Source organism: Nothobranchius furzeri, chromosome 9 (assembly GCF_043380555.1).
Source record: "Nothobranchius furzeri strain GRZ-AD chromosome 9, NfurGRZ-RIMD1, whole genome shotgun sequence".
In the NCBI taxonomy this organism is placed as follows: Eukaryota; Metazoa; Chordata; class Actinopteri; order Cyprinodontiformes; family Nothobranchiidae; genus Nothobranchius; species Nothobranchius furzeri.
In genome coordinates this window covers 48,325,141-48,340,115 of record NC_091749.1, presented here as the reverse complement: position 1 = coordinate 48,340,115, position 14,975 = coordinate 48,325,141, and the positions used below count along the sequence as shown (strand labels likewise).

General features: G+C 44.8%; 1 protein-coding gene across 5 annotated transcripts in view; it reads right to left on the bottom strand.

Annotated features, from left to right (window-relative positions):
* The window catches only part of kcnq1.1 (potassium voltage-gated channel, KQT-like subfamily, member 1.1), a 102,101-nt gene that overhangs the window by 51,157 nt on the left and 35,969 nt on the right, over positions 1-14,975 (bottom strand). For all 5 annotated transcript variants that reach the window (XM_070554506.1, XM_070554505.1, XM_070554508.1 and 2 more), the window contains exons 4-5: positions 981-1,107; positions 466-544 (exon numbers count right to left, since the gene is read on the bottom strand). In XM_070554506.1, coding sequence (XP_070410607.1) covers positions 466-544; positions 981-1,107 — 206 coding nt within the window. The remainder of the gene's footprint in view (positions 1-465; positions 545-980; positions 1,108-14,975) is intronic.

Sequence of the window (14,975 nt, the reverse complement as noted above, 5' to 3'; positions counted from 1 at the left end):
GTGTCCCACACCTTTAAGCACGACAGGTCATAGTTGGTTAAGTTTAAGGTTAACAATAAGGCAGCGACAAGGTGGTGGGTGACCTTCATGGGAGAACTTCAAAGCCAAAAGCCCAGCTAACTAAACATTGTAAAAAAAAAAACACCCTGACCTCCTGGTTTAATTACAATAATTCTGCAAAAAATAAATAAATAAATAAATAAATAAATAAAGAGTGGGACAAAGAACACAACAGGGACATGACATGCATGACTAGTTATCACTTCAGTGCAGTTTTAGTGGTGAAATACACTTTTGTTGGTTTAAATGACTTTAATTCCTACAAGAAAGTAAACTATTAGCATTTTAAACTGCATTTTTAAAAGTTAAAACATCAAAAACAAAAACCCATATGAGGGTAACTACTTTGCTCTGAAGCAAATAATCATGCATGAAAAACTAAAAAAACATTTTTTCTCATCTTACCTCACAGCAGAGGTGGCAAAGACCTGGCCTTTGGAGCCGACTGACAGCACAATTATCGAGGCAATAACTACGATCAGATCTGTGTCAAAACAGGCACAAATGATCTTAACCCAAAGTACACTCTTGGATTATTTTAAAACAGCAGAGGCAAAAGCACTGGAAAGTCTTGCAAGAAAAGTGTTGTGTTCAAAATGACCAGCTTTTATTTTAGAAATGCTATATTAGTTTAGATGAGAAGGGTTACACATTGTGTATTGCAGCAATATTCACTGATTAATAAAAAAAAGCAGACCTGGAGGCTTATGTTTTATGAATATAAACTCAAGAAGAGAAAATATTGCAGTGACCATTTTAATTTCATGCTAAATTTGTCTTAAATATCTCAATCTAGGAGGAAGCCCAGACTGTACTACGGCCTTTTCAAAAAAAAAAAATGGTGTGAGTGGGTGGCAAATGACATGTCTGCTTGTGTGTATGAGCAGAGATATACGTGTGTGTGGAGATTGTGTTTCCACCTATAATAGATATTGGTTTCCTGGCAAACCGTAGTCGTCCCCAGATGCCAACATATTTACTGCGACAGCCTGCTGACCAAAGGCGGACGAAATATTCCACTCCGAAGAACACCACAAGGACGATCTCCTGTTAGAGAAATGAGGCGGAGGGACAGAGGGATAGAAAACAAACATCAGATGTTGCCGCAGGTTGCTCAATGCAACAAACACCTGAACATCTGTTCACATCTGTGCCAACTTTTCTTTTAAACAAATACAATTAAACTGGAATAAAACCACTCCTCAAAGCTTCTAACACTTGTTTAATCATGTCATCACAATTCACTAAGGATTATTGATTCTCCCCCAGCAGATGCACACTCTTTGTTGCTGTTTAATTTACGCCACTTCATTGACGGGTCCTTCGACTCAGCTGCTAAACGTATTTGGGCCTGATTAACACGTTGCTATTAATAACATTTAGTTGTGCTTTGTTCAGTAGAAAGGGCATTTCTTCTGATTATTCTCAACAAAAATCTGTTCTCATAAATACAATTGTTGGAGAATAGCCAATGTGTCGTCAACAATTGTGTAAAACATTAATGCTGCAACATGGCATCGCATAATGATGAATAATGACGAGTTCTCCCTCATTAAATGTTAGTTTTTAACTTGCAACAGAAGGGCGGGTACACAGCTACACATGGGCTTGAGTGGAATGCATGACCCGCTGTTTAATAATACATTGGATCTGTGTTTTGCTTGTTCTGAGGTTTCCAAAAGAAGTAGAGATGCACTGGTTCTGATTTCTGATTCCTATACAGCTCTGACAAAAATATTTTTCAGTGTGGTTGACAGAAAAAAACATTTTGTAATGATTATTCATGATTATCACTCTGAGATTCCCTCTCCCAGAGGAGATAGATGTAGGTCTCCTACAAATATCTGCTGCATTAGCCTCTGATAGAAAATAGACAATAAGATGCTTGGATTGAAAATCCTCACACATCTATGTCACACTGTGAATTTGCATTCATGTCGTCGCCCATCTTGGCTCAAGCCCGCCCACTCACAGTGCCCCCTGCTGGTCATCCTTGTCACACCTACAATTCTCACATGCACTGATTTTCCTGCAGTAACATTAAAGCACTATGAAACCCTTTTAATTTTGTTCCCAATCTCCATCTTTTCCATTTTCTTTAATTACGCATTTCATTCCCACCATATTCATTAACAGAAAGAGATGCATAATTAAAAAGTTAATGAAAAATAGTTCAACAAATCATTAGGCACAGATTTAAAAATGTAATGAGCTGTTTAACTTTCACAAAAATAACAAAGTGTCTTGATTCTGCAGAAAATGTGCTTTTGCAAGGTCTTAAAGTTTTTACTCTTTTCTAAAGAACAAATTTGTTTCTATGTGCAAAAGAGGGTGATATTATGTACAAAAGTGGAGGAGGGATGACGTCATGGACGGCGTTTGTTTATGACTGTAATTCAGTAAAGTTGACAGAAACCAGACTGGTGGACTTGAAAACGCTGCTGCACTGCTGTTTTTCAGAAATATTTTCTGAGACACTGAAACTGTTCTTGTGGAGAGGTGAGCTGACCCACCCTCATAACCAGGTAACAGGTAGGGGGAGCTGCAGCGGCCAACATACCTCAGAAACTACCACAGATCTTTCCACTCGCTGAAGTGCCTGAGTTCTGTGAAGTTCTAGCGATACTTGCCTTCACAACTTTAATAAATCTGTGCTATGTGACACCCATGTGCGTAATCCACTGCTATAAAATAATGTTTTTGCCACAAAAGGTGGGTAATAACAACTTGTTTTTTTTACCTGTGGTATATTTAAAACTTAGTTAGACAAAACTAAATTGCAAACATAACTTTCTGAAGTTAAAGTAGCTGCTAATTCTTAAATTTGAGTATCAAACTTAGAACATTATGTGCACATCCGTGGAGGTGTTTCCTTTAACTCAAATACTTTTCTTTCCTCCACAATAAAGTGACTCACAAAGTATTAAAGTAATTTGGAGTTGGACCCCTCCCAAAAAAAAGAAATAACTAAAATGTTAGAAGTGACATGCAAAGAAAAAAATTCAAGTAGAAACATGAAGTTTTTAGTACTGTAAAAACCCAAATATTGTTGTGGTTGAACTTGCAGCTCATTTTCCCACAACCACCATCATTAGCACTTTGTTTTTCTTTCATTTCTCAGCCCAGGAGGTTGCTGCTTGGCAAGAACAGTTAAATGGCCTCGAGATGTGTTCCTTTAGTTTGTCTCAGTGGTAGCTTAGGAAAATCTGGAGATATGAAGTGAAAAAGGAATGAGTTGCAGGCACTATAAAGTGTCAGCAGTCCCCCTTTTCAGGGAATAAGTATGATTGTTTAGAAATCCCTAAAAGAGATAGTCTTACCGTGTACTGTAATATAATGTAGGAAATAAGTCAGTTTTCTTTTTGCTAAGCCCACCCCCCCATTCCGTAGAGCCACATGCTATTCTATATTCCTAAGTCTCCTCCATCTCTGGTCAGCTCATGAACAAAAAAAGGAATGCAAGTCAACGGAGCTAAAAGAGCTATTTTCTAATCTGCTTTGCCTTACGAATCGCACATACAGTGCTCAGCATAAATGAGTACACACTCTTTAAAAAGTATGATTTTCATCAGCAGCTCAATGAACAAATGAACAATTTCCAGAATTTTCACAAAGCTGGGTTTTATCGAACACTTGTTTAACTCCATAACTTGAAATTAAGGTTAATAATATAACTTAGATCACAACATCTTCAATACACCCCCCAACAAAAACGACTACATCTAGCATTTTGTATGACCACCACGATTTTCAAGGACAGCACCAAGTCTTCTAGGCATGGAATGAACAAGTTGGCGACATATTGCAACATCTATTTTTTCCATTATTCAAGAATAACCTATTTTAGAGCCTGGGTGCTGGATGGGCAGTGATGCTCAACTTGCTGCTTCAGAATTCTCCACAGGTGTTTGATTGGGTTCAGATCAGGAGACACACTTGGCCATTCAATTACTTTCACCCTGTTCCTCTTCAGAAATGCAACCTTAGATTTAGATGTGTGTATTGGATTATTGTCGTATGGAAAAGTGCACGGCGACCAAGTGCATGGAGTGATGGCAGCATCTTCTCCTTCAGTATAGAGCAGTGCATTGTTGAGTTCATAATGCCATCAATGAATTGCAGCTCCCCAAAACCAGCAGCACTCATGCAGCCCCACATAAGGACACCACCACCACCGTGCTTCACTGTAGGCACCATGCTTTTCTCTTAGAAATCCTCACCTTTACAACGCCATACATTTTTGACACCATTAGTTCCAAAAACAGTGATCTTTATGTCATCACTCCAGAGTCTAGAGTCCCAGTAGTTTTAATCTCTTTCAGCATGGGCTCTAGCAAATAGGTGTGCTTTTTTGTGCATGGGCTTTAGGAGAGGCTTCCTTCGTGGACGATACCCATGCATGCCATTCCTCTGCAGTGTGCGCCGTATGGTGTTACGGGAATCAGTCACTCCAGTTTGGCTTTCTACTGCTTTAGCTAACAGCAGTGAACTTTAACGCTCCAGTTAACTTCCATTGATGGTCTGGATGTCTCTGTAAGATGGTTGCACTTACATCTTCCTTAAACTGTTTTTAACCTTTTGCTATAACATTCTGACTGATAAGTAAAGCTTTCCTAATCTTGCAGCCCTCACGTTTTATGTGTAAATAAATGATTTCCTTTGTCAGATTTTGTGACATTTCTCTTCCATGTGGAGCCGTTGCTGACAGCATGAAATGGGAAGGGCTTTGGGCTTTTCTTGTTAAGTAATGCTCTTTTATAGTTACCTGTCTGCTGGACATCTCTTAAATGAATCATTAGACTCACCTGTGGTTGAATGCCTTTAATTTCTAATTTTGTAGTCTTAAGTGTGGCTTTTCTCCTAAGACTATAATTGGGGTGTACTCCTTTTTGCAACACGAGCTTAAATGGATTTGTTAGGAAAATCACTTGTTTGTGTGTGCAAATTAACAAATCTAGTTTGCAAACAAGGACCCACATTTGTGGGAGTATTTTGTAGTATGGTATCTCATAGAAAATGTTGATTCTGAAAGGAAACTAGAGGTTTTCTGACAAATGTAGTGGGATGTACTCATTCATGCTGAGCAATGCATGTTGTACTTTAATTTAAATGAAAACAAACTATGTTTTTCGACCCCACCTGCCACGTACTTTGAGATTTATTAGCTTGTAAAAATTGAGAATTCCTATGACTACAAATTAGACGTCGGCATGTCTCATATATGACATCACCACATAATCTCCTCTCCCCTAGCATTGTTGCTACTTGCCAAATGGCAAGCTTTATGAAATTGCTAACCCTTTTCACACAAAACCTAAAATAACTTGTGCCCCACTCTAAAATAAGAACTTTATAAAGCAACTGTGGAGAACATTCTCACTCTACACCTCCCAGCCTGGTCTGGTCATGTGAACTGCAAATCCAAGGCCAAACTCCTGCGAATTGTCTCATGGGCAGACAAAATAGTTGACAGACCACAAAACAAGTATCTCCCAGTTGGCTGCTGGAAGGATGAGGAACAATGCAAGGAACATTGTAGCAGATAGCAGTCATCCTCTCTTCCATCAGTTTGAACCCTTGAGTTTGGGAAGGCGTTTTAGGGTGCCTCTTGTAACCAAAAATATATATATATAATCATTTGTACCAAGTGCTGTACTGGTCCTTAACCAAGGTAAACGATGGGACCCAACCAGAGCACATAGTGTCAAGAATGTTTGTATGCATTAATGTTTTTTTTTTTTTTAGTTCTTGAGAGCCGAAGACAAATTTCCACCACGGTGGACAATAAAGTTCTATTCTTTTCTTTCCTGGCATCAAAATGTGTCTTTAAAATTCATGACCGCCATATGTGAAATCAGTGGCACATAAACAGAATTAGAAAATAGCATTTTCAGCCTTATTGACTTGCACTGGCTTCCTATTTGAGAGCCGCTCAGCATTAGACATCCTCCTAAGTACAGATGGCAATCACAGAGCATGTGCACATATTTGCAGAAGTACCTATACATACATATATATATATATATATATATATATATATATATATATATAGTCGCATGTCTCCATATAAATATATATGGAGACATGCGACTGCACGTGTTCCCTTTAATCTGTCTGCCTTCATCCCTTCCACTGAAGCTCAGAGCCTCTCTGCAGGTCTGAACACAGATAACGTATTGTCAACAATGATGTTCTCTCCTCAAGGCCCAAGCTTCCCTTATCGTCCAACAGGATTCTTCATGCCTCTGAATAAGGAACACTTGCAGCTCGGATTATTTGCTAAATCAAAGAATGATTTCTTAAATTAAATATGAACTTTTAAAGTTATAAATTAAATAATCATTAAATAAATGTTTGTTTATTGCTACTAATAATAATTATAATATAATGAAATGCTTTCATTAATCTGAGTGATTGAAGTTTGAAACGAATGTTGTTATGATTACATTGATTGATATATGTTTCAGCATGTTGATATGGCAAGGTCATCACCATTTGCAGTCACACAAGGACAAAGTAAAGTTAAGTCAAACGCGTGACACATACATAGTCCTTTACCCCAGATCAGAGCATTGTATCAAAGAAGGCGTGTTTCTGAGGTGTCTTGGTAATATTCCTCAACTTGTCAACCTCTGGTTAGCTACACAAATCATAACATGAGAACATTAAAACTGACCAGATGCCCAAACCACCTCAACTGGCTCCTTTCGATCCGGAGGAGCAGCGGTTCTACTCCGAGTCCCTCCCGAATGTCCGAGCTCCTCACCCTATCTCTAAGGCTGAGCCCGGCCACCCTACGGAGGAAATTCATTTCGGCCGCTTGTATCCGCGATCTCGTTCTTTCGGTCATTACCCAAAGCTCATGACCATAGGTGAGGATTGGGACGTAGATCGACCGGTAAATCGAGAGCCTGGCTTTCTGGCTCAGCTCCCTCTTCCCCACGACAGATCGGCTCAGCGTCCGCATCACTGCAGACGCCGAACCAATCCGCCTGTCGATCTCCCGATCCCTCCTACCCTCACTCGTGAACAAGACCCCGAGATACTTAAACTCCTCCACTTGAGGTAGGACCTCTCCCCCGACCCGGAGGTGGCAAGCCACCCTTTTCCGGTCGAGAACCATGGTCTCAGATTTGGAGGTGCTGATCCTCATCCCAGCCGCTTCACATTCGGCCGCGAACCTACCCAGCAAGAGCTGAAGGTCAGAGCTGGATGAAGCTAGGAGGACCACATATTCCGCAAAAAGCAGAGACGAGATTCTCCTGCCACCAAACTCGACACACTCCACACCACGGCTGCGTCTAGAAATTCTGTCCATAAAAGTGATGAACAGAACCGGTGACAAAGGGCAGCCCTGGCGGAGTCCAACCCTCACTGGGAACAGGTCCGACTTACTACCGGCTATGCGGACCAAACTCACGCTCCTCTGGTAAAGGGACTGAATGGCCCTTAACAGAAAGCCACCCACCCCATACTCCTGGAGCGTCCCCCACAGGGTGCCCCTGGGGACACGGTCATAAGCCTTCTCCAAATCCACAAAGCACATGAGGATTGGTTGGGCAAACTCCCATGCCCCCTCCATCACCCTTGCAAGGGTATAGAGCTGGTCCACAGTTCCACGGCCAGGACGAAAACCACATTGCTCCTCCTCTATCTGAGATTCAACTATCGATCGGACCCTCCTCTCCAGTACCTTGGCGTAGACCTTTCCAGGGAGGCTGAGGAGTGTGATCCCCCTATAGTTGGAACACACCCTCAGGTCACCCTTCTTAAAGATGGGGACCACCACCCCGGTCTGCCACTCCCTAGGAACTGCCCCCGATGACCACGCAATGTTGTAGAGACGTGTCAAACATGACAGCCCTACAACATCCATAGCCTTGAGATACCCAGGACGAACCTCATCCGCCCCCGGGGCTCCGCCGCTGTGTAGTTGTTTGACTACCTCATTAACTTCTGCCCCCGAGATCGGACAGTCCATCCCCAGGCCTCCCAGCTCTGGTTCCTCCTCGGAATGCGCATTGGTGGGATTGAGGAGCTCCTCAAAGTATTCCTTCCACCGTCCGACTATAGCCTCAGTTGACGTCAGCAGCTCCCCATGCCCACTGTAAACAGTGTGAGCGAGTTGCTGCCTTCCTCTCCTGAGGCGCCGGACAGTTTGCCAGAACCTCTTTGGAGCCGATCGATAGTCTTTCTCCATGGCCTCACCAAACTCCTCCCACGCCCGAGATTTTGCCTCGGCAACTGCCACTGCTGCACCCCGCTTGGCTATCCGGTACCTGTCTGCTGCCTCCGGAGACCCACAGACCAGCCACACCCTGTAGGCCTCCTTCTTCAGCCTGACGGCTCCCCGAACCTCTGGTGTCCACCAGCGGGTAAGGGGGTTGCCACCACGACTGGCACCGGCCACCTTACGACCACAGCTAGCAACAGCCGCCTCGACAATCGCAGAGTGGAACAAGGCCCACTCGGACTCAATGTCCCCCACTGCTCTCGGGACGTGGTCAAAGCTCTGCCGGAGGTGGGAGTTGAAGACCGTCTTGACAGGTTCTTCTGCTAGGCGTTCCCAGCAGACCCTCACTATGCGTTTGGGTCTGCCAGGTCTACGCGGCATGTTCCCTTGCCATCTGATCCAACTCACCACCAGGTGGTGATCAGTTGACAGCTCCGCCCCTCTCTTCACTCGGGTGTCCAAAACATACGGCCGCAGGTCAGATGATACGACTACAAAATCTATCATCGACCTGTGACCTAGGCTGCCCTGGTACCAAGTGTACCGGTGGTCATCCTTATGTTCGAACATGGTGTTCGTTATGGCCAAACTGCGGCTTGCACAGAAGTCCAATAACAAAACACCGCTCGAGTTCAGATTAGGTGGGCCGTTCCTCCCAATCACACCCCTCCAGGTCAAGCTGTCATTGCCCACGTGAGCATTGAAGTCCCCCAGCAGGACAATGGAGTCCCCTGATGGAGCACTATCTAGCACTCGTCCCAGGGACTCCAAAAAGGGTGGGTACTCTGAACTGATATTTGGCCCATAAGCACAAACAACAGTCAGGACCCGTTCCCCGACCCGAAGGCGCAAGGAAGCTACCCTCTTGTCCCCCGGTGTAAACCCCAACACACAGGCAGAGAGTCTCGGGGCTAACAAAAAGCCAACCCCAGCCCTCCGCCTCTCACCCGGAGCAACTCCAGCAAAGTAGAGTGTCCAACCCCTCTCCAGGTCTCGGGTTCCAGAGCCAATGCAATGTGTCAAGGTGAGTCCGACTATATCTAGCCGGTACCGCTCAACCTCTGCCACAAGCTCCGGCTCCTTCCCCGCCAGCGAGGTGACGTTCCATGTCCCAAAAACTAGTTTTCTTGTCCGGGGATTGGACCGCCAAGGCTCCCGCCTTGGTCTGCCACCCGATTCGCATTGCACCGGACCCTTCATGTTCCTCCTGCAGGTGGTGGGTCCACAGTTGGACGAGCCCATGTATCCGGTTCGGGCTGGGCCCGGCCGGGCCCCATGGGCGAAAGCCCGGCCACCAGGCGCTCGCTCACGGGCCCCAACCCCAGGCCTGGCTCCAGGGTGGGACCCCGGTAACCCTCCGGGCCTGGTACTCCGACTCTTCGTTTTAACCGCCATGAAAGATCCTTCGAACCGTTCTTTGTCTCACCCTTCACCTAAGACCAATTTGTCATGGGAGACCCTACCAGGGGCACTAAGTGCCCCAGACAACATAGCTCCTAGGATCATTAGGGCACTCAAACTCCTCCACCACGATAAGGTGACCAAGCAGGTTGATATTCTATATTTATATAAAGTATCACAGCTTATTGGTCATAAGTAGAGGTAATATATATTGAGCTCTTAAAGCACTCAATTTCTCCAACCCTACATACCATAAATCCTCTAATATTGGCCTGTATTCAATTAATGGCCGGGTATCACATTTTGGCCGGAGTCGGCGGAGGTGAATAATGGCCATTTTGTTTATTGTGGCCGGGTGGAATGTAGTAACAGGCAAGTACCACGGGGGGGTGGGGGGGTGGGGGGTGGGGGGGTGGGGGGGGTGTCATCTGTCTCACTTTTGATTTGCCAGTGATAGACCGCAAGGGTAACTTTAACCATGGCAGGTGCAGAGCCGAAGAGGAGGCGAAAATTTGATAACAATTTCAAAGAGAACGTGCTGATATATGCTGCAGAACACTCTGGGGAACAAGCTGCTAAACGTTTTAACATCGACCCATCAAACTGGATGAGGATTAAACTGAATTGGATTACTGGTATTTTATTTTTTTACTTTCAAACTGGACAAAGATTGAATTGAATTTGAGGGTTTTTATTTTTTACTACAACCCAAACGAGACGAAACGATTCAACTTGGAAGCTGTAAGGTGGCTGTTGGCTTTACTAATACCGGTATTTAATAACGTTTAAAATGGAGTACAGGTATGTTTGCTGTTGTTTTGTTACAATACAGTATTTCCCTACTGTAATTTAGCCTTGTTGTTAATGTTTTATAGGCAAGCCGTACCACGTCATGTTAACTGTACATTTTCAATAGATGAACCTAATATTTTATAAATTGAAATAGACACACCCCATTTTTATTCATTCTACTGGTAGTTAATTTTACTCAAAAAGAAATTGAGGCCTGCCTCTAATTCTGGCCCTCCTTCCAATAAAGGCTTGGAGCTTGAGTAAAATACAGGCCTGGGCCTGTATTAGAGGATTTACGGTATTCAAATTCAAAGATATGTTATTAATCCCAGAGGGAAATTATATATATATATATATATATATATATATATATATATATATATATATATATATATATATATATATATATACATATATATATATATGTGTGTGTGTGTGTATATATATATATATATATATATATATATATATATATATATATACACACACAGTATGTATATGTGTGTGTGTGTTCACTTTTTTGACAGTTAAAAGTGCACGTTCATGAACGAGAGCCATTGCTTTTAGTCGTAATCATGGATGTAGGGCAGGGATTCCCAAAGTGTGGTGCGCGCACCCCCGGGGGTGCGCGAGCTGCCACTAGGGGGTGCGCGAGGTGAAAAGTGTAATGGCTGTGGAGCTCAGAGAAGTCTGTCATATGTCACCATTAGCGTAGCCAGAAACTCATTTGTGGGTCGGCCAAAGAAAAAGTAAGTGGGCTCAATAAATGTAATTGAAAACAAGTATATTATTGTGCGCGCGTGCGCGTGTGTCCTCCACATGTGCCCTAGCTTCATAATAACAATGCGCCGAGCTTCAGCACTCTGGCCTGCGCACGCCGATATGTTCCGTATTTGATCATTTTTAACGATGTTGGAGAAATCTGAAGGTGGCACACACACACAGATTCAATAAGCGCGCACGCTGTTTAGCTTGATGTCTGATATATATATATATATATATATATATATATATATATATATATATATATATATATATATATATATATATATATATAGCCATGCCCTGATGTGGGGGCTGGGGGGTGCGTCGACATGGTCGGGACATAGAAGGGGGTGCGCGGCTAAATAAGTTTGGGAACCACTGATGTAGGGAGAGGGGCTTCAGGTGTGATACATTCTTTCTGCCTCTAGATGGTTCCCTCTGACAAAAAAAGCTCCAAATATCTGCTCAAAAGCTTCATTAGAAGCACACAGGACAAAGAAATAGTATTCAAACTAACTGCAAGAAAGACATAGCATTTTACATCACTCTAATCAAATGTATTAATTGTGTGTTTTAGTTAGTTTTCACTGCTGTTTTCCAAATCATTATATTCATGTCAATGAAAATAGTTGAACCAACTGAAAACAACAGGCGTCCAGTACAAAATAAAAAAAATCAATGCTTCTAAAACAGAGCTGCTCTATTTTTATTTCATAGAAGCTTCACCCTCAGCTCACTGGATTGAAAAAAGAAAGAATAGGAAAAAATATTGATTTAATCACAGTATGAACTGAAAATGTGAAAATGAATAAACAGGGTGGAAACGAGAATGCAAATGCATCCACATACGTCCTAACAATTGACAAACGCAAAGAATAAAAGCCTTATAGATTTTTTTCAAACTCAGTTATTTTGGTGACATATTTGCAATAAGTGAAAACAGAAAAAACACCCAAGGTTTAAGACACTTTTATTGTGTTGAGCAGAAAAAAAGTATTTTCCGCTTCTTCGTCAGAGCAACTGAATATAAAATAGCACTTCTCGAAAAGGAAATTGGATTAATAAAATCTTAAATTGCATTCCTCTAAGCTAATAATGTGCTAAATATATATTTTTAAATATAATTTCCTGATTTATTTGCAAAGGTTTTTTACTTCAAGGGTAAACAAACAAACAGCCTTTCCAAAAAGGCAATCTATTTCCCAACAGCAAGGGATAAAAACAGGCATGAGCCATTTTCACACATGCAGAGCAGCCCTGAAATTTGTTAGGTATGACCCGAAGGAGGCACATGCGCTAACGCAAACACCCAAATTACTTAGACCAAACATTGTGCAGGTTTTATCCCACCAGCTTCCTGCTAGAAAGTCTGAATAATACCAGATTTAACCAATGCGCTGATAGAGCAAGGAACCCCTACTGCCAGTAGTATGTGTTAAAAATCCATATTAAGATCATGCTGTCAGATGGATTCAGATTTGAGAAGAACTTTCTCTGGAGATCAGTTGAAACCTCTATGACATGATCATTGTGAATACACATGTATACATTTTAAACTAACGGGCTCTTCTGGGTCCATAAATAAAACATGTGAAGATTAAAACATCTTTTTATGGAAAGTTGAGTTTAGAACCAGCATATCACATACAGTACATGGCAATAAAACCCATCTGATTCTGAAATGAACACATGAAAAATGGTAAGAAGGCTATTTGCATGGAAGATTTGCAGAGAGGAAGCAGCTTTCTACGGCCCATACATAATGCTTAGTTTTAAGTCTAAACCATAAAAAAGACATTGTTACATGTAAGGGATGTAAGAAAATGTCAGTATGGCAATATATCATGATGTTTTTCTTGAGATTTATATCGATATTCAAAAGCCGTGTATCGAATTTGTGGAAGAATTTACATGCAAACATTTTAGTATTTTCTTTTCTATTGGTGCAATTCAAACGTGGCCGCTAGATGACAACAGTGTGCAACAGTGTTGGGAAAGTTCATTTAAAAACAAACTAGTTCAAAGTTCAAATGCCAGACGCCCACAAGAAACCAGAGCAGGGCGGGAGGAGGGGGACCAGGAAGGAGTGCCAGAAACGAGAACAGAAAGAAACCAAGAACATAAAGGCGGGCACAGTAAAGGGTGCCTGATGAAGCAGAGTTCAGGAGGGCGGCTGGGAGGCCGCACAAAGAGACGCGGTTTTGGGGCCCAGTGACGTGGAGTCAGGTGCAAAGGCCGACAGGATCTGGGGGACCGATGGGGACGAGGCAAGAGTTGGAGGACCCTCGGGGGTCGGCGATGATAAACCAGGGACCAGGAGAATCTGGGAGTCCGGGAGCGACGAGGCAGACACTGGAGAGCTCTTGGAGGCCGGCGACGACGGACCCCTGGAGGCGCGTCCACCGATTTGGCTGGAGGCACCGACTTGGCTGGAGGTGGGACCAGCGGAACAGAATCCCTGGAGGTGGGTCAGCCGACTTGGCTGGAGGCAGCACCGCCGGAACCAGAAGCCCTAGAGGCAGGTCCGCCGACTTGGCTGGAGGTGCCAACTTGGCTGGAGGCGGGACCACCGGAACCAGAATCCCTGGAGGCGGGTCCGCCGACTTGGCTGGAGGCACCGACTTGGCTTGAGGTGGGACTGCCGAAACCAGAATCCCTGGAGGTGGGTCCGCCAACTTGGCTGGAGGCAGCACCGCCGGAACCAGAATCCCTAGAGGCGGGTCCGCCGACTTGGCTGGAGGCGCCAACTTGGCTGGAGGCGGGACCACCGGAACCAGAATCCCTGGAGGCGGGTCCGCCGACTTGAGTGGAGGTGGAGCTGCTGCAGGAGGAGGTACCGACTTGAGTGGAGGTGCAGACTGGTGTGGAGGCGCCGGAGGCACAGATTTGAGGGGATGTGGAGCTTCTGACTTGGCTTGGGGAGGCGCCAACTTGAGGGGAGGCGGAGCTGCTGCAGGAGGGGCCACCGACTGGACTGGAGGCCGGGCCACCGACTGGAGGCGGAGCCGCTGCAGGAGGGGCTGCCGGTGATTTGACGTGAGGCGCTGGACCTGGCGCCGACTGGACTGGAGGCGGAGCTGCTGCAGGTGGGGCTGCTGCCTTGGCTGGCGGCACCGGACGTGGCGCTGATGATTTGGCTGGTGGCGTCGGACATGGCGCTGATGACTTGGCTGGAGGCACAGTCTCTGGAGGAGACAGGGACGCTGGAGGTGCAGTCTCTGGAGGAGATGGGAACGCTGAAGGCAAAGTCTCTGGAGAAGACGGGGACACTGGCAGAGCCACTTGGATGGGCGGAGCCTCGGGCAGAGCCCCTTGGACAGACAGCGCCAGGACCACCGCTGGACCTGGATGCAATGCAGCCTCTGGGACCACCGCTGGACCTGGATGCGGTGCAGCCTCTGGGACCACCGCTGGACGTGGATGAGGTGCGGCCTCTGGGACCATCGCTGGACATGGATGAGGTGCGGCCTCTGGGATCACCGCTGGATGTGGATGCGGTGCAGCCTCTGGGACCACCGCTGGACGTGGATGAGGTGCAGCCTCTGGGACCACCGCTGGACGTGGATGCGGTGCGACCTCTGGGACCACCGCTGGACCTGGCGTGGTGCTGGAGGGTTCTGGGGAAGTTGTCCATCCCTCACAGCAGGTCAGACCCTCTGCGGCGACATCCTCGAGTGCAGACCCATAAACACTCCGGACATAAAGGTAATGATTACCAAGGGCT